The 18829-nt window shown below is 51.4% G+C and overlaps 2 protein-coding genes across 6 annotated transcripts in view; one reads left to right on the forward strand and one right to left on the reverse strand.

Annotated features, from left to right (window-relative positions):
- The window catches only part of CD320 (CD320 molecule), a 36437-nt gene extending 23691 nt beyond the window's left edge, over positions 1–12746 (forward strand). The window contains exons 6-7 of one of the 3 annotated variants that reach the window (XR_009502552.1): positions 1291–1388; positions 3470–4448. The gene's annotated coding sequence lies outside the window, so the exon portion shown is untranslated. Of the gene's footprint in view, positions 1–1290; positions 1389–3469; positions 4449–11658 lie in introns of those variants that run through there. The other 2 variants (XR_009502550.1, XM_059918554.1) reach the window with 2 other exon arrangements.
- The window catches only part of CERS4 (ceramide synthase 4), a 32727-nt gene continuing 17779 nt past the window's right edge, over positions 3882–18829 (reverse strand). Inside the window, exons 2-13 of one of the 3 annotated variants that reach the window (XM_059918550.1) lie at positions 16540–16605; positions 11444–11531; positions 11170–11343; positions 8804–8921; positions 8331–8449; positions 8175–8232; positions 7724–7774; positions 7256–7348; positions 6907–7035; positions 6499–6605; positions 4606–4762; positions 3882–4336 (exon numbers count right to left, since the gene is read on the reverse strand). In XM_059918550.1, the coding sequence (XP_059774533.1) occupies positions 4160–4336; positions 4606–4762; positions 6499–6605; positions 6907–7035; positions 7256–7348; positions 7724–7774; positions 8175–8232; positions 8331–8449; positions 8804–8921; positions 11170–11342 (1182 nt within the window). In that variant the 5' untranslated portion in view covers position 11343; positions 11444–11531; positions 16540–16605 and the 3' untranslated portion in view covers positions 3882–4159. The remainder of the gene's footprint in view (positions 4337–4605; positions 4763–6498; positions 6606–6906; positions 7036–7255; positions 7349–7723; positions 7775–8174; positions 8233–8330; positions 8450–8803; positions 8922–11169; positions 11344–11443; positions 11532–16539; positions 16606–18829) is intronic. The other 2 variants (XM_059918549.1, XM_059918551.1) reach the window with 2 other exon arrangements.

Raw genomic sequence — 18829 nt, forward strand, 5'->3', positions numbered from 1 at the left:
CGGGCTTCTCATTGAGGTGGCTTCTCTTGTTGCAGAGCAGGGCTCTAGGCAGGTGGGCTTCAGTAGTTTTGGCACGTGGGCTCAGTAGTTGTGGCTTGCAGGCTCTAGAGCACAGGCTCAGTAGTTGTGGCGCACGGGCTGAGTTGCTCCGTGGCATGTGGGATCTTCCTGGACCAGGGCTCAAACCCGTGTCCCCTGCATTGGCAGGCGGATTCTTAACCACTGCGCCAGCAGGGAAGCCCCTCTATTTTTATTTCTTTAAAAAATTTTTTACTTATATTGGAGTATATTTGATTTACAGTGTTGTGTTAGTTTCAGGGGGTACAACAAAGTGATTCAGTTATACATATATTCAATACATATATCTATTCCTTTTCAAATTCTTTTTGTACTATTTTATAGGTTTAGGTATTCTGGACATTTCATATAAAAGCAGTCATAAAATGTGTGACCTTTTGTCTGTGTGCTTTCACTCAGCGTAATGTTCCTGAGGTTCATCCACGTTGTAGCGTGTATCAGAATTTCCTTTTATGGTTGAATAATACTCCGTTTTGGGATATATCACATTTTGTTTATCCATTCACCTATCGATGGACATTTGGGTTGTTTTGATCTGTGGGCTATTGTGAATAGTGCTGCTATGAACATTCATATACAAGTATTTGTTTGGGTCCCTGTTTTCAAGCCTTTGGGTATATACCTAGGAGTAGAATTGCTAGGTCAAATGATAAATCTGTTTAACTTTCAGACGAACTACGAAACGATGTTCCACAGTAATTAACCATTTTACATTCCAACCAACAACATACAAGAATTGTTCTAATTTTTCCACAACCTCACCAACAGTGATTATTTTATTTTTTGCTATATTTATAGTTATGGGTGTGAAGTGGTATCTTGTGGTTTTGATTTAGATTTCCTTAAGACACCTTTTCATGTGCTTATTGGCTGTTTGTATGTCTTCTTTGGAGGGATGTCAATTGAAGTCCTTCGCCCATCTTTAAAATTTTTTGTTGTTGTTGAGTTGTGTTTATATATTCTGAGTGCTAGACCCTTTTCAGATATATGGTTTGCAAATAGTGTCTCCCATTCTGCTGCATGTATTTTTGCATATCCCTTTTAAGTTTTATTTATTAACAATAAAATGAGTATCTGCCACTATACCTCACAACCTCAAAAGTTAGAACAGTGACAGTAATTTATATTTACCTGAGTGCCATCCCCCTCCCCAAATCAAAGGTAACTTTGATAAGTTCTGAATTTTGTGTTTATGTTTTCTATTTATTAAAGAAATAATTCTTCTAGATGGATGTGTATGCCTGAACAATACATCATCTTGTTTGAGTTGCTTTTGAACTTCATAGAACGGTCAACATTTTGACATGATGGTGAGTGGTTTTCCAAAATGATTGTACCAATTTACACCCCCCCCTCCCCAGTAATATATGTGAGGTTATTGATTCCCATCTTCTCCAATACTTGCTTTGGCCAATTTATTATTTTTTAAAAACTATTATTATTATTTTTTGGCCACGCCATGTGGCATGCGGGGTTCCTCGACCAGTGATCAAACCCGTGCCCCCTGCAGTGGAAGCGTGGAGTCCTAACCAGTGGACCTCCAGGGAATTCCCTGGCCAGTTTATTTTTGCCAGTTGAATGGTTTTAAAATGGTATCTCACCGTCTTGCTTTGCATTTTCCTGATTATCACTGAGATTTGAGTATGTCTTCATACATTTATTGGCCATAAGTATCTTCTCTTCTGTAAGTGTCCATTGTGGTTTTTGCTCCTATTTTATTTTTAGGTCAGTTGTCCGTCTACTGAGTTGTAGGTGTACTAGGAAGATCTAGACGTATTTTTAGGGATAAAGAGGAAAGTGGGGGTGGTGGGGGGAGGGGCGTGTTCCAGGACAGAGCCGTTTTCCCTGCAAATCTCACCGACAGAGGATGCTGTCACTCTGTATTTTTGCCGGGGATAGCCAGGGAGAATTGGCATTTCATTGTAGGTTTAATTCGCGCTTCGCTCAGATGGAGCGAGGCTGAGCATCTTTTTATCTGCTTCCAAGTCATTTGCATCTCTCTCCTGTGGACCACCTGCTCATCTTTTCATCCGTCGCTCCTCCTCCTAGGATCTACTTCTCCCTCTCTTCACATTTCCTCTTTCACATTTCTGTCTGAGAACCCCTTCACACCTCGGTATTCTTTTCCTCTTCTCTTTTCCCGTTTCTCTCTCTTCTCTCCTCTCCCTTTCTTCCCTCCAGGTCTCACCATCTTCTGACATCACATCCTCCAAGCTCCTAGTCTGCTCTCTCCCTTCTCATCTCCGGTGTCTCTCCAATGCCGCCTTTTCTTCCACCTCCCCCACTATCCCTTCTCTTTTCCTGTTTGTTACCTACTTCCCATGACGTCTCAGCTCTTCTCATTGTTCCCTCCTCTCTCATCTTTCCAGTTCCTCTTTCCAGTGATTCTAACACCTGCCTCTTTTTAAAACATTTTTATTTTATTGAAGTAGAGTTGATTTACAATGTCGTGTTAATTTCTGTTGTACAGCAAAGTGATTCAGTTATACATACATATACATTCTTTTTCATATTCTTTTCCATTATGGTGTATCACAGGATATTGAATATAGTTCCCTGTGCTATACAGTCGGACCTTGTTGTTTACCCATTCTATATATAATAGCTTGCATCTGCCAATCCCAAACTCCTAATTTAGCCCTCCCCCCACCTTTGGTAACGATAGGTTTGTTTTTCTATGTCTGTGGTCTCTTACTGTTTTGTAGATAAGTTCATTTCTATCCTTGTTTTTAGATTCCACATGTAAGTGATATTGTATGATATTTGTCTTTTTCTTAGTTACTTCACTTCGTATGATAACCTCTAGGTCCATCCACGTGGCTGCAAATGGCATTTTTCCTTCTTTTTTATGGCTGAGTAGTATTCCATTGTATATATGTACCACATCTTTATCCATTCATCTGTTGATGGACATTTAGGTTGTTTCCACGTCTTGGCTGTTGTGAATAGTGCTGCTATGAACATAGGGGTGCATGTATCTTTTCGAATTAGAGTTTTGTCCAGATATATGCCCAGGAGGGGGATTGCTGGATCATATGTAACACCTTCCTCTCCCTCCATCCTTGTTTCTCAGTGGAGACACAGCAGGGACCTTTCTCCTCTCTGCCATCTCTCCCCACTCCCATCCTGTCCTCTTTGTTGAGAAGCACAGAAGGTGAGATCCGTCCCCCCACCCTTTCTCTCTCTTCTCTGACTCCTGTCTCTGGTGTTCTCCTGAAGGCAGCACATTCTGGCCCTGCACGGGACCTTGTGGCAGTGATCTCTGGGGGGGGGGGCTGGGGGGGGCACCCTCCTGCAGAGCTCCTGAGGAGACAGTGAACTCACCCGGGTGAACCCTTGGGAAGCCTGCAGGAAGCTGCCCTCCCATGAAGTCCTATTTCACTGTCTCCAGGGAGGTCCTGGGGACCTTGAGGACGGGGATCTGCCAGGCTTGAGCAGGGGCTGCAGGAACAGGTGTGAGTCTCCCCTTCGCCCTTCTGCTTGGACCTGTGTGACTTCGGGCAAAGGACTCCACCTGTCTGAGCCCAGCACCTGCTCATCTGTACGCAAGGTCTGTGAGTAGCTGACCAAGGGCTGCCCGGGGGTGGAAGGAGGTAGCTTGGCTGAGGCTCTGGCTGGGAGTCGGGGACTCACCCAAGGGGGTCCCCATGCGCTGCTCGCTGTCCGGGTCCCCTGGGGGTGGGCACGTGTCTTGCGGTGGCAGTGAGTGACCCACTGGTGAGGTATGTAAGTCCTGGCTGCCCTGGGGCCTCTGGGGATAGATGAGGAGCTATGACAGGGACACAAGCTCTCAGGCAGAGGAGTTGGCTCCGGTCAAGTTTTATTGGACCCCCTTTCAGCCTGGGGCTCTTCACAGTGGCCAGGCTGCCTGCACCCCTCTGCCCCGGCCGCAGCTCCGTCCATGTGCCTGAGGGAAGGAGGGAGGGTGGGCAGAAGGGACGGGCTGGAGACAGGTCATCAGCCCCTGGGGTGGGGCCCTCCCTGTCTCCACAGAATCAGCCCAAGGGTCCCCAGTCCAGCCACCCCACGAATCCGAGCTGCCGGGCGCTGGGGCAGCCCCTTGTGGTCAGTCCTCGGCCGGCTACGTGGCTGGTGTGTGCCCGTTGGCCATCCGCCTGGCCGCCCGGCTCCGAGGGCCATCAGCGGGGGCTGCTCCGGGCCGGTGAGCTGCCCTGTTCTTCGGCTGCGGGTACTCCGGGGCTGCCTCCCCATCACTGGAGTCTGACTCTTCCACGTCGCTGCGAACATCCTTCTCCATCTGGGGAACAGGGAGGAGGGAGGAGGGAGGAGGCGTGGGGCTGGGCTGGGGGCTCCAGGGAGGCACAAGCTAGCCAACCCCTGCCCGGCCCTACCTGGCCTTTCTTTTTTAAAAATTATTTTATATGTATTTATTTATTTAATATTTATTTTATTTATAAAAAGTTTTTGGCCACGTGCACGGCATGTGGGATCTTAGTTCCCCGACCAGGGATCGAACCCACACCCCCTGCATTGACAAGGCAGAGCCTTAACCACTGGACCGCCTACCTGGCCTTTCTTTAAGAAGCTGTAGATCATGCGAAGGATGAGGCAAGACCAGAACACGTGCAGCAGCTGTAGTGTCATCAGAAGCACGTTGAAGAAGTAGTAGCCGAAGAAGGGGCCCGAGTTGGCAATGGACTCGTAGTATGTGGTATAGAGGATCCTACGGAGGGTGGGCAGGAGGGAGAGAGGCAGGGGTTCACCGGCTACTGTTGCCCCCAGTCCTAGGAATCTCTAACTTCTGTGACCTTCCCTGCTCCAGAACCTTCTATGGCTCCCCATTACCCACTCCCAAAGAATGATACCTGTGCCCTTCAGGTAAGCATTTAAGCACCCACACCCCCTCACCTGGTTATGTTAAATTCAAACAATGAACAAGCTGGACGACTGGCCGGTCGCGACTGTGAACCCCAAGGGGGTGCTTAGTGTCCCAGCAGCTCTCCTGGGTGGTCCTTTCACACCTTCTCAGATCCCTTCCCCTTCCCTCCCACTACCACCTTCACCCAGATCAGCTGTAGGGTCATCAGTGACCTGCCTTGATCAGACAGCAGGCACCCAGCTGGCCCTCCCTCCTCCTGATGTTCTTTCCTCACGTGCCTTCAGGGACCCACACTCCCATGTCCCCGCTTCATGGCTTCTCCCTCTCCTCTGCAGGCTCCCCCGACCTGCAAACATCAGGGGGCCCCAGGACTGGGCCTCTCTGTCCACACCTGGTATTCGGTGACCCTGTCCAGTCTCGTGACTGCAAACACTGGACATTGACGTCTCTCCCAGAGCCCCAGGCTGGTGTCGACTGCTTCCTCCACTTTTCGGTGGTGGTGCCTGAGGGGCGTGTTGCAGGCCCCTCAAACCCAGCACAGCCAGAGCTAAGCTCCTGATCCACAAGCAGCAACTCTGAGCCCGTTCCCATCTCATGACCCTCGAGTCATCCCCCTGAGTCCACCCACTTCTCTCACCTGCATTGGTCGAGCCCCAACATTGCCCACCCGGACCAGTGCTGTCGCCTCCGCCCTGGTCCCCCAGCTCCTGCTCCAACCTCTTACCAGCTATTCCCCCGGCAGCCACCAGAGGGAGCCTGTGAGTACTCGAGTCAGGTCCCACCCATCTTCTGCTCAGAACCCTCCAGGGCTCCCACCTGGCTTGGGATAAAAGCCCAACTTCTCCCCAAGGCCTATAAGACCTTGCATACTCTGTCCCGTCAGCTCTCTGCCTTCCCCCTCCTCCCTCTCTCCCTCTTGCTCACTCTGGTCCTGCCACACGGGCCTCCTCTCTGTTCCTCCAACATGCTGGGCACGGTCCTGCCTCAGGGCCTTTGCACGTGCTCTTCCCCTGTGATCAGTAGTTTTCTCCCTCACCTCCCTCCAGTCTCTATATGAACGCTGTCAGTGAGGCCTTCTCCGACCACCCTATTTCCAGCTATCCACACAGTTCCTGTGACCTTCCCAACTTTTTTTCTCTTTAGCACAATCACTGCCTCACATATTCTATAGTCTACTTGTTTGCCTTATTATATTTCCCCATCTGCCAGTGTCAGCTCCAGGTGAGCAGGGACCTTCACGTTGTTCCCTCTGCTTGTTGCGACAGGCTCATCAAATTGCCGGGCAAAGACTTTAGCGAGTGGGGCCCAACGCTGTCTCCCAACCCATGTTCCAGGCACACAGCAGGGGATGATGACTAAGCCCAGTTTTCTGTTTCTCCTACCTCCGGGCCTTTGCATATGCTGCGCCCTGTGCCGGGAACACCCTTCCTTGCCTCCTCCTGGAAACCTCCCAGCCAACAACCCCAGCTATCTGGCTCGGGGAACCGGGGAACCGAGGAATGGAGGGTGAGGCGGGCTTGGATCTCCGCCGCACCGCCGCCCCCCAACCTCCCCAACCCCCGGCGGGAGGGCTGACTCACTGGGTGGGGAAGAGCACGAGGCGAGTGTAGAAGAAGACCAACGAGAAGATGATGAAGAGAGCATCGCACACGCGCCGCCAGTGCGTGTAGTTGAACAACTTACAGGCCTGGAGGGGAGAGCAGAGAGAAATGGACCTGGGGGTGGGGTGGCGGTGGAAGCACGTGGGAAGGGCAGGGCCTAGAAAGGGCAGGGCCTTCTCCCAGGGAAAAGGTGCCACGGGGCTGGGCCAGGGGAGTTGGGGTGGGGTCTTATCTCTAGGAACTGCCTAGAAAGGTAGAAAGTGCGTGGTCTGCGGCTGACGGGGGTGGGGCCTCACCTCCCAGGAAGACTGACAGGGGGTAGGCCTCAACACCAGGGGCACGTGGGAGGGCGGGGGGCTGGGAGGGGTTGGGCTGCACCAGGCGCACCTCCAGCAGGTAGTCGGAGGAGTCGTGCAATAGCAGCACCAGAGAGCCGATGCGCAGCAGATTCGTGCTGTAGGAGAAGACGATCAGGGTGATGGTCACAAAGTGATGTGCCACCTGCTCCTTGAAGTCCTGCGGGAGATGGAGGGTCATAGCCGGGATGAGGCTGGGGGGCCGGAGGGGCCCCACCCCGCACGGCTGGGAGCAGGCCCTCCCAGGGGGTTGCTTGGCATGTGGACCCTACACCTCCTGCCTGAGACACCACGGGTCTCGGGGTGTGGGGTGAGGCCACCCCTCTCCTCCTGGAACTGGGTCACGACCGCCCCAGGCCAGACTCTTGGCCTGGCCTCACCTTGCGCTTGGTGTCGAAGGGCAGCGTGATCAGCAGAGAGACGTAGAAACTCAGCTCCAGGAGATACCAGTGGTACAGGGCCGGCTTCAGGGGCTGTGGCAGGGAGTGCAAGATTAGCTGTGGGGAGTGGAGATTCCCACGGGACGCGGGGCATGGGGTAGGGCCCTCCCCTGGCCCTCCCCATTTGCTCAAACCCATGACACATGAATCCCAATGAGTGAGGAAGGCATGAGCTCCCCATCCTTAGAGGTAATCAAGGGCAGTGGTTTTGTGGCAGCTCCTGCTCCCAGCGTGTCCTGACTCCTGGCCCCTCTCCGTTCCACAAGGGAGCCAAAAAATAGAGTGGGATTCGGGGGGGGGGGGGAATGATGGTGTGATGTCCAGCTTTGGCGCTCTTGCCTGTGGCCACAGGAACTCTGACTGCCCTGATCCTCCCACTAGCCTCCAAACACCACCCCTCCCACTTACCTGCTGTGGGTAACTGTCCCAGCACATTACCGGCGTCCACAGCCACGATTCCTGCAGGGACACGGGAGTCTGAAGTTGTCCAAAGGTTAGAACCCAGCCCCCCCAACCCCCCAACCCCAGGCCTGGGGCCTCCTCAGGACTCCCTGGCCCTTGACGTGCTGCTATCAATCAGGCCGGCTGTTTCCTGCCTGGTTACAACTCTGCTCTCACTGTAGACCAGGGGCTGATTCAGAATCCCCAGCCCTGACACACAGTAGGTCCTCTCAATAGGCACCCATTGAGTGAACATTCACCACGACCTGGCCTCATTCCCTCCACCCTCCCTCTCTGTGCCTTGGCACATGTTTCCCCCTCTGCCCGAACCCCACACCCCCCCCCCCAAATCCAATCCAGGCCCAGCGCATAGTAGGTGCTTGAGGGATAGGACAGGTGAGCTGTCAGGTACACTCACGTGGTAAAGAACCGAGATTCCACCGATGAAGGAGCACAGATAGAAGGCGAACCTCCAGCTGCAGGCGGGGAGGGAGCCCCTGAGGCAGCTGCCAAAGGACCAGACCCCCCGCCGCACCCCCAGATTCCCCCTTCCCCGGCCCCACCCTGGGCTTACCTGGCCTCACAGAACTTCTTGGTCAGGCAGGGCCGGTCCTGGTTCCGGCGTCTCCGGAACCAGTGTTGGGTCTGTCGCAGTGTGAGCCCACACTGGGTCGCCAGGAGGCTCATCTGGGGCTGGGGAGGGAGTGATGGGGGCCAGGGTCACAGAGGTGGCCTCCTGCCCCTGTCCCAGGACAGGCGGGACCCAGCTCTGCTCCCCCCCCACTCCCCTATGGCCCCAGACCTCGCCTGTGGGGTGCTCTACCTTTGGAGATGGGGGAGTACGGGGTTTCACAGGGTGGGGGTCCCCCCAAAAAGAGGCCTTATAAAAACCCAGCCCTGCTCACAGACAGGCTGATGGGAACAGGGATTCAAGGGGCTGGGGGTGGGGACAGCCTCCCACAGAGGTTTTCTTGCACCACCTCTAGAACCTCCCCCAGGGGACCCAAGCAGGCCAATGGGGAGGGAGGAGGGGGTCGGGGATCTCACCTCTGTGGGTCTCTGCCCTTCCATAAGGAAGTGTTTCTCCAGCGTGGCATTGGGCTTCACCGGCCTCCTGGTCTGGTTCCGCACACCCAGCCACCGGCTCAGGGGCAGGCCAATGAATCTGGGTGTAGGGGAGACACAGCTTGTCAGTCCAGGTGGGGAAACGGGGGCTCATTGGGCCGCATTTTAGGATCCTGGAGGCGGTAGCCTGCCTGTTGCATTGCGCCCAACCTAAGAGAGGAAGCTGGATTGGTCTTCAGGATGGGGATGAACAACAACTTTGATGGTACCCAGGCACCTTTGCTCCATCCCAAACCAGGGATGAGAGGTCCCCTCGATGCCTGTCTCATGATGGCCTGGGTCCTGATCTGCCCCCGCTACCAGGCTGGGGGCCCCCGCATGGGCAGAAGCAGGTCTGCTCCTTCTCAGGCCTCCCTCCTCCCAGCATCCCCCGCTCCCTTGTGCACACTTGGAGGAGCCGGGACCCTGGTGAGTCAATTACCACATTGCCCACAAGGGGTACCCCAAGACCAGGGGTCAGGACCGAATTGCATGTCCACCATCCTAATATCACCTTTCACTGGGGGACACTGAGGCTCAGAGCAGCCCAGCAAGGAAATTATTCCAGACTCAATCGTGTTGGGGGGCAGGCGGGGGTGGGGATGGGACATGACTGCCATTTACTGAACACTTAGGATCTGCCAAGCATGTGTCCAAGTCCACCTCGTGTGCTGGCTCACTTAACGCTATTATTGTCCCCATTGTCCTGATGGGCAAACTGAGGCTCAGAGAGGCCAGAAACACGCTCAAGGTGACACAGCAAGTGAATGGCAAACCCAGGATTTATTTTCCCTTAACAGGGAAAACCTCTGCCTTTGTCTGACCCCAGAAAAGCTACTTCCAACCCCACTGCCCTTTAGAAAGGCAAGGGATGCCTTTGGGAGGAGTTAACACTGCCACCTCAGCTGGAGCCACTGGCTAAATAGGTGGGAAAATAGACCCAGCCTTCAAGGCCTGGCTGAATTGGGCCTCCCAGAATCCCTCAGGCAAAGCCTCGATCCTCGCTGACCTACCTGCTGTGTGACCTCAGGCAGGTCATTTGACCTCTCTGTGCCTCCATTTCCTCTTCTGTAAAATGGGGATAATAACAGTACCACCTCACTGGGTGAGGGCTGAGTTAAGACACACAAACTGCTTAGAGCAATGGGTGGCACAGAGGAAGAACCCAAAGAGTGTCTGGTAAATACAGTGTCAGTGGACATGCCCTGGGTTCCCCATGTCCAGCCTGTGTCCTGGGAGCCCAGACCCTAGGAAGCTCCTCGTGAGTGGGAGAGGTAAAGCAAAGTGTAGAACGCTTGCATGTCCCTGTGGTCAAAGACTGGGACAGAGGGAAGGACCCGAAGTGAGGGCCAGAGGGGGTTAAGGGCTTTGTGGGGAGAGGGGCAGGCCAGGCTTCCCTGGAACCCAGCCTTGAAGGAACTGCAGGGGAGTGAGTGCAAAGGCCAGGGGGTTGCAGAGAAGGTGGGGGACCTGAAATGACATGTGAGATGTGGAGGAAGGGGAGGGGGAGGGGCCCTCAGGCGTGGAGGGGGAAGCCAGGGGAAGGGGGGGCAGGCCCGGTGGGCGTAGGCCATGGGGGCAAGGCAGGTCTGGGAGCTGTGGCCACAGCATTAGTCAGGTAGAAAAGGGTGGGACCACCTAGGTCAGAGGGAAGGGACCCAGGAGATGGACAGCCAGAGGAGGAAGAACTCCAGTTTGGGGCAGCATTTGGGTCACATGAGAAATGACTAAAAATCCATGGGGTCTGGCAACCAGGAGGGTGCTGGGAACCTGGGCAGGAGGCATATACTCGGGGGCCGGGGGCCAGGCTGCAGGAGGCTGGGGTGAGTGGAGGGGGTCCCCAAAGGGGGGGCTGGAGTGCCTATGCCCCTTCCTTTGGCTAGAAAGGGGAGCAGGAGAAAAAGGTGGTAAGGGAGAGGGCAGGAGGTGGGGGTGGGGGAGAGGCGCCCACACAGGACAGAGGGAGGAGGGAGTGGGCAGGAGTTTCTTCGCTTACTCACTGGCCTCTGCAGACCCATCCTAGGTTAGCAAAGCAGGCACATCCCCTCCAGGGCCCCCACTTGTTTTCGGAAGATGCTGGCACACCCAGACCTGAGCTGCAGCCAGCATTCCAGGCATCAGAGACCATCGGAGTGGGGGTGGCAGCAGCTGGGGGCAGGATGGAGCCCAAAAAAGCACTCTGACTCAAAGCCAGGCTCCGTCCGGGGACACATGAGGATGAAATCACACAGATGGGAGAGCACAGGACGGGTGCTGTGCACACACGAGCGATGACGGGGTCAACCTGCCAGGGCACAGCGGACACTCACCTCTCGAAGGTGAAGCGCACGGCCACCAGGGCCAGAGCCAGGGGCAGGGCCATCAGCATGTCCTGGGGGTGGGCGTAGACCAGGCCATCGCGGTCCTCCAGTACAGCCCACGAGTTGTTGGGTGGTAGCCAGAACCTCTCCTGCCATAGCCACTCATTCAGGCTGGACCACATACTGTGGACACAGGGTCCAGTTAATGGAGAACTCGGCACACAGGACGGGTAGAGTGGGAGGGCCCAGTACCTCGCCCTCACACCCCCCAGCGCCTAGCAACCTGAAGTTTATTAGAGCCGGTGTTAAGGATAGACTTGGGCTGGGTGTCCTCAGGCAAATGACTTGACCTCTCTGAATCTCAAGTTCATCTGTAAAACAGAGACAGTAATACCCACCTCTCAGCCAGGCCTGATACGGCACACAAAGTGCTTAGCCCAGTGCTTACTGACTCTTAAATATAGCTCATGACAGTAGTTATTATTCTGTACTCTACAGACGTGAGAACAGCGGCCAGCATCAAGGGAGTGGCTGATCGGGGTCACGAACTTGAGTTCTCAAAATGTCCGGGAAGGTTTTCTGCCACTGTGAGAAGGTGCCTCTGATACAGCCCAAAGATGAAGGATTTAAGGAAATCCACAATTCTCTCCCTGGCCAACCATCCACACACATGGACTCCCCTTGAGGTGTGAATGTCGGCTATCTCGCTCGCTATCCCAAGAGCCCGGCTGCAGCTGGGCAAGAGAGCCTACTGCGTGATCGAGCTTGCTGCCAGATAATGAAGCAGTGGTCGAGGTGGGCCAACTTTCCACCAACAGCTGCTGGGGAGCTGCAGTGGGGCCCAGCTGTCCTGATGAGCCCGAATAGCTTCTCCTGTTCCCAAGATTTAAGACAAGTGCCCCAACCCCACACTGGTCCCCGCTTGCAAAGTTTGTTCATTCATTTGTTTGTCCACCCATCCATCCATCCACCCACCCATAGTCTCCATCTACTCATCTGTTCATCAATCCACCTATTCATCTGTTCATCCACTCAGCCATATCGTCTGCTTGCCCAGCTGTACACCTACCCAGCCAGCCAGCCTGCCATCTATCCATCCACCCACCCATCCACTCGTCTATCCATCCACCCACCTACCTTTCCATCTTCCCATCCATCCATCCGCCTATCCATACATCCATCTACCCACCTGTCTGTCTGTCTGTCCATCCATCCATCCACCTACCCACTGTCCATCTACTCATCCATCCATCCGTCCATCCATCCACCTATTCGTCAGTTCATCCATCCAGCCATCTGCCTGCCCACCTGTACATCTATGCGTACAGCCATCTGTCCATCCATCTGTTCATCCACCCACCCATCCACTCATCCATCCATCCATCCACAAGATATTCTCTGAGTGGCTTGTACATGCCAGCCTGGGACTGGATGTTGGGGACACAAGCAGGGAACAAAGCAGACACATTCCTGTCACCATGAAGCTCACAGCCCAGCAGGGGAGGCAACCAAAACACAAGTAAACAGATTCATAAATAAATGAGATAACACAGTGTGATGGGCCTGGTAGAAAATAAACAGGGTGGTGCGATTTATCAAGGAAGGTCTGAGCTAGGTCTCAGCTCATACACCATCTGAGCTGAGACCTAGAGATGAGGAGGGCCTGGGTTTGTGCAGAAGAAAGTAGTGGTGCTGCGAAGGGGGCTGGGAGGGGCTTTCCAGAGAAATGAGCAGCAGGTACAAAGGCCCTGAGGCAGGACTGAGTAGAACTGAGTGTTGGAGGACCAGTAAGGATTCCTGTGTGGCTGGAGCAGAGTCAGCAAGGGGAGAGAGGGAGGAGGGGAGGGCAGGGAGGGGACGGGGCAGATCATGCAGGGCCTGTGGAATTTGGATGATTTCCTCCAACATTTTATGATGAAAAATTTCAAACCTACAGAAAAGGTGAATTTACAGTGAACATCTATATACCCACCACCAGACTCTCCCATTCACGTTTTGGTCTATTGCTTCATCACACATCTGCCCATGAATCCATCCATCCCTCTATCCACCCACCAGTGCATTTCTCGGTGCATTTCAAAATAAGCAGCTGGGGTGGGGGGGGGGGATAAATTAGGAGTTTGGGATTAAAATATACACACTATTATATATAAAACAGATAATCAACGAGGACCTACTGTATAGCACAGGGAACTATACTCAATATCTTGTAATAACCTATAATGGAAAAGAATCTAAAAAATAAATATATATATATGTATGTATATATATATATATATATATATATATATATGTATAACTGAATCACTTTGCTGTACACCTGAAACTAACACAACATTGTACATCAACTATATTTCAAGAAAAAATTTTTAAAAAGCAGCAGACATCAAGTCACATCACCCCTAAATATTTTCAGCATGCAGATCATTAACTAGAGTTCGATATTGACTTACGTGTTTTTTTTTTCTTTCAAGGTAAAATTTACTAGAGCAAAATGCATTCATGTTAACTGTACAGTTGCTGAGTTTTGACAAATACACGCACCTGTGTAAACCAACCTCTGGCCACAAACATTCCCATCCCTCCACAAGGTTCTCTCTTGGGCCCCTTCCCACTCAGCCTCCATCTCTACTGTCCAAAGGTAACGTCTGCTCCAGTTTTTTTTCCATCAGGGATTACTTTTGTCTGTTCCAGAGCTTCATATAAATGGAATCACAAACCCTGTCTTTGTGTCTAGCTTCTTTCACTTGTGTAATATTTTTGAGATTCATCCCTTTTGTTCCAAGATCAGTAGCTTCCTTCTTTCTTTTTTTTAAAAAAAAAAAAAATTTATTTATTTGGCTGCGCCGGGTCTTAGTTGCGGCATGCGGGCTTCTCTCTAGTGGCATGTGGGCTCTAAAGCACACAAACTGGGGCTCAGCAGTTGTGGCGTGCGGGCTTAGTTGCCCTGCAGCATGTGGGATCTTAGTTCCCCGACCAGGGATCGAACCCGCGTCCCCTGCATTGGAAGGTGGATTCTTAACCACTGGACCACCAGGGAAGTCCCGAGCTTCTTTTTTTCTTATTCCCGAATCTTTGGTACCAAATGAACATACCACGATTGGTTATCATTTGCTTGTTGATGGGTATTTGGGATGCATTCAGCGTTAGTGAATTATGAGCAAAGCTGTTCAGAACATTCACATCCGAGTCTTGTGTGAACAGAAGTTTTCCTGTCTCCTGGATCCATCCGGAGGAGTGGAATTGCTGGGTCATTCTGCATGTTTTCCTTCATAAGCAACCGCCAAACTGTGTTCTGGGGTGGCTGTACCATTTTACACTCCATTTTGTGCAGTCTGGGAGTTCTATGGCCCGTGTTTTTATTTTAGGTGAGATGACAAGCAGGGTGGGGGGGGGGGTGTTGGTTGCCATACAGGAAGTGGCCTTGGAGGCCAGAATGGGGGCCCACCCAGATAATCCAGGATCGTTCCCCCCATCTCAAGGTCAGCTGATTAGCAACCTTAATTCCATCTGCAATCTCAGTTTCCCTTTGCCACGTTAGGTAGCGTATCCCCAGGTTCCAGGATTAGGATGTAGACATCATTAAGGGGGCATTATTATTGAGAAAATTCACTGAGTTGTGTATCTATGTTGTGGGCCCTTTCTCTGTGCAGATTAAAATGTTTGCCTTGAAAAAGTCTATGATTCTGCTAAAATATGACACGAATGAACTCATCTATGAAACAGACTCACAGACATAGAGAACAGGCTTGTGGTTGCCAAGGGGAGGCAGGGTGGGGGAGGGATGGACTGGGAGTTTGGGGTCAGCAGATACAAACTATTACATATAGAATGGATAAACAGCAAGGTGCTACTGTATAGCATAGGGAACTATATTCAATGTCCTGTGATAAACCATAATGGAAGAGAATATGAAAAAGAATGTGTGTATATATATATATATATATATATATATATATATATATATAAAACTGAATCACTTTGCTGTACAGCAGAAATTGACATAACACTGTAAAGCAACTATACTTCAATAAAATACGTTGAAAAAAAAAGTCGATTCTGATTTTAATTCCGACAGGTGGGTATTTTTCCCCACACCACCTCTGACACCAGCTGTGTATCCTACAGTTCAACTCAACTCTGACACCATCTACCTGGAGATACACCGGTTGAGGGCTCAGTCCCACAAGGCTGTACCCATCCCACTTCAGACGCCAAGCACAAGTCCAGACTGTCACCTTTGCTTCTGACCAACTGGCCATAGATGGAGGTCCCCAAGAGCCCTCCTTGGTTCGATTAATTTTCTACAGCAGCTCACAGGACACAAACAGTTTACTTACTAGATGACCGATTTATTATAAAAGGATATATAACTCAGGAATAGCCAGATGGAAAGAATCATAGGGCAAGGTATCGGGGGAAGGGGGCGGAGCTTCCACGCCCTCTCCAGATGCACCAGTCCCCGCTCATCTCCACAAATCTTGCGTTCATCAACCTGGAAGCTTTCTGAACCCCCATCCTTAAGAGTTTTTATGGCGGCTTCATTACATAGTCGTAGTAATTAAATCCTTGGCCACTGGAGGTCCAGGGGTGGGAATGAAAGTTCCAACCCTCTCATCAAGAGGTTGGCTCCTCTGGCAACCAGTCCCATCCTTAGGTGACCTGAGTGGGGGGCTTTCCAAAAGTCATCTCATTAACATAACAAAAGGTACCTTTATTCGTCTTATCACTTAGGAAATTCTCAGGGTTTTAAAAGCTCTGTGCCAGGAACCGAGGAAGGCCAAATATCTACTTCTCATTATAAATCACAATATCACAAGTCAAATACAGAAAAAGAAAAATTCTCAGAGTCTGAGGAACTGGATGAACCAGGATGGTGAATGGATTTGGGGGCAGGAGGTGGGTTTGGTGTTGGACAAGTGGCGGGAAGGTGGACTGTCAATCATCGTGTGCCTAATGTTTAAATCCACGGGGATGTGTCAATGAAAAAATATTGCCTGCTATATGAGTAAGCAAAGGATGTTGCAGCCAACAAGCCACCACATTACAGCTCTGTCCCCCCTCCCCCCATGGTGAGTCCTGAGGGAACTCAGGATGGAAACAGGATGCCCGCCATCTAGCTATACCCACCCCAGACAAGTGCGCCCCGAGGAGATTCAGGATGAGAAAGTGCAGATTACTGGCCCAGATAGCTGAGGTGCATATCAAAGAAACGAATTCAGTAAACCCAGATTCTTGCATCTTCCCATACAGAGAAAAGCCCTGAATTCCTTAACTTGAGCTATCTGGTTTTCTTTCAATGAACAGTAATCTTTTGATGTTCTGACTACCTGGTCTTTGTTGCAAAAACCCCTGTATATATCGGGGCTCCTTCCTTACCTCTTTGGAGCAGTTCCTTAGAGCTACCTGAGAGGCTGTTTCCTGGGCTTGAAGTCCTCAGAATGTCTGCAGAATAAAACATAATTCTCAACTTTTTGGTTGTGCATTTTTTTTCCATCGACAGTGGATTTGGGGGCAGGAGTTGGGTTTGGTGACAAGAAGCTCCTCCAGGGCTGGGGCGGGGGATGGATGGAATCCCCCAGGGAAGGGGTGTAGATGAAGGAGCAGCCCACAGACCACGCCTTATGGCGTCCAGGTTCAGGCATCATTGAAGTGATTAGCAGTAGCCGCCACCATTGGATACTCCAGCGTCGGGGGAGGGGGGGGGACACCAAAAGGCAGCAGCCTGACAAATGGGCAAAAGTGTCAAACAAACGAACGAACCAAAAAAGGAACAAAGAGTGCCGCTCACTATCCAGTTATACAAAGGGTTAAATTGCAACCTACAGGCAGTGAGCCGTGAGGGGAATTCAGGATGGAAAAAAAACACGATGAGGCCTTTTGTGCTTTGGATCAAAGGGTCCCTGGATAGTTAAGACGCACAGCAGGAAGAATTTCAATGACCTCAGATTCGTGTATCTTCCCACACACAGACGAGCACGAACATCATTAACTTGAGATATCTGTTCCTTGTGATTGGCAGTCATTCTTTCCCAAGATGTATGCTTGACTGCATGCGCTTCCTAGCCAAAAAAAATTCATATATATTCTGGCTACTCCCCTACGTCTTTGGAGCTGTTTACTCAGAGCTACTGAGTGGCCTTCTTCAGGACTATAGTCCTCAGTAAAGACCCAACAAAACGTAAACTCACAGCTCTCCTGTTGTGCATTTTTCTTTAAGACAGGTGTGTGGGGACTTCCCTGGTGGTCCAGTGGTAAAGAATCCGCCTTCCAATGCAGGGGACACGGGTTTGATCCCTGGTCAGGGAACTAAGATTCCCACATGCCACAGGGCAACTAAGCCCGTGTGCCACAACCACTGAGCTTGGGCGCCTCAACGAGAGAGCCCGCGTGCCGCAAACTACAAAGCCCACGCGCTCTGGAGCCCACACGCCATAACTAGAGAGAAGCCCGCGCGCCACAACAAGAGCCCTTGGGCCGCAATGAAAAGATCCCGCGTGCCTCAACGAAGATCCCGTGTGCCGCAACTAAGACCTGACACAGCCAAAAAAAATAAAGAAAAAAAAGATTATATCATCTGCAAATAGATAGTTTAAAAAATGTTTAAAAAAAAAAAAAGACAGGCATGTGACAGTGGCTAGTTTAGACCCACAAGGCTCAGAAGACCCAGACAGAATAGACAGTTGGACAGGTGGATGGGAGAACTTCTGCCCAGGTGGTTGATCTCTCTAAAAAGAGATAAATTAGGAGTCTGGGATTAATATATACACACTACTACGTATAAAATGATAAACAACAAGGACCTACTGTATAGCACAGGGAACTATACTCAGTATCTTGTAATAACCTATAATGGAAAAGAGTCTGAAAAAATATATATATACACACACACACACGCACGCACACACACACACACACACACACACACATAACTGAATCACTGTGCTGTACACCCGAAAGTAACACAACATTGTAAATTAACTATATTTCAATGTTTTAAAAATGGTTTAAAAAAAAAAGAAACCAACTTCACTAACAGGCAAATTTCGCTTGATCCCATGCACCCACTGGGGCATAACTGCACACACCCAGCCCGGAATTCCTGGCCTCACTCTCCACAGCCTCCTAGCAGGAGCCACACCCACCCCAGGGCATCTATAGCCTTCTCCTGAGGGGCCCTCCCACCCATCTGAAGACCCCCAGCCAGCTAGAGATATAAGTGGGCTGTGCAGATGCCCAGTGCAGATGTAAATGGGCTGGGCATCCTGGGAAGGCCCCCAGCCAGCTAGAGCTGGAGCCAGAACCCAGGGGTCCAAGCCCCCAGCCCCATGTTCTTCCCCCCACCCAAGATCGGGTCCACCACAGCCATGGTGCTAGCATGTCATGATGAGCTTTGGGGACAAGGGAGAACACACAAGAGCGATGGCATCTCGTAATCCCAGGCCTCTGCCCATGTCCCCAGCCTCAAAGCCCACTATTCACTGTTTGACATGCTTTGATACAATCACAAACACTGTATGATTTCACACACCCCAGCCTTTACAAATGCTGTCCTCTGCCTAGAATGCCCATCTAATATTTATTGTCCCATGCTGGGTGCTGAGGACATAAAATGGTGGGGAAAGCTGGCAAGGTCTCAGCCCTCATGTCTGTCTGGCAAACTCCTATG

The sequence above is a fragment of the Balaenoptera ricei genome, chromosome 3, assembly GCF_028023285.1.
Source record: "Balaenoptera ricei isolate mBalRic1 chromosome 3, mBalRic1.hap2, whole genome shotgun sequence".
Classification (NCBI taxonomy): Eukaryota; Metazoa; Chordata; class Mammalia; order Artiodactyla; family Balaenopteridae; genus Balaenoptera; species Balaenoptera ricei.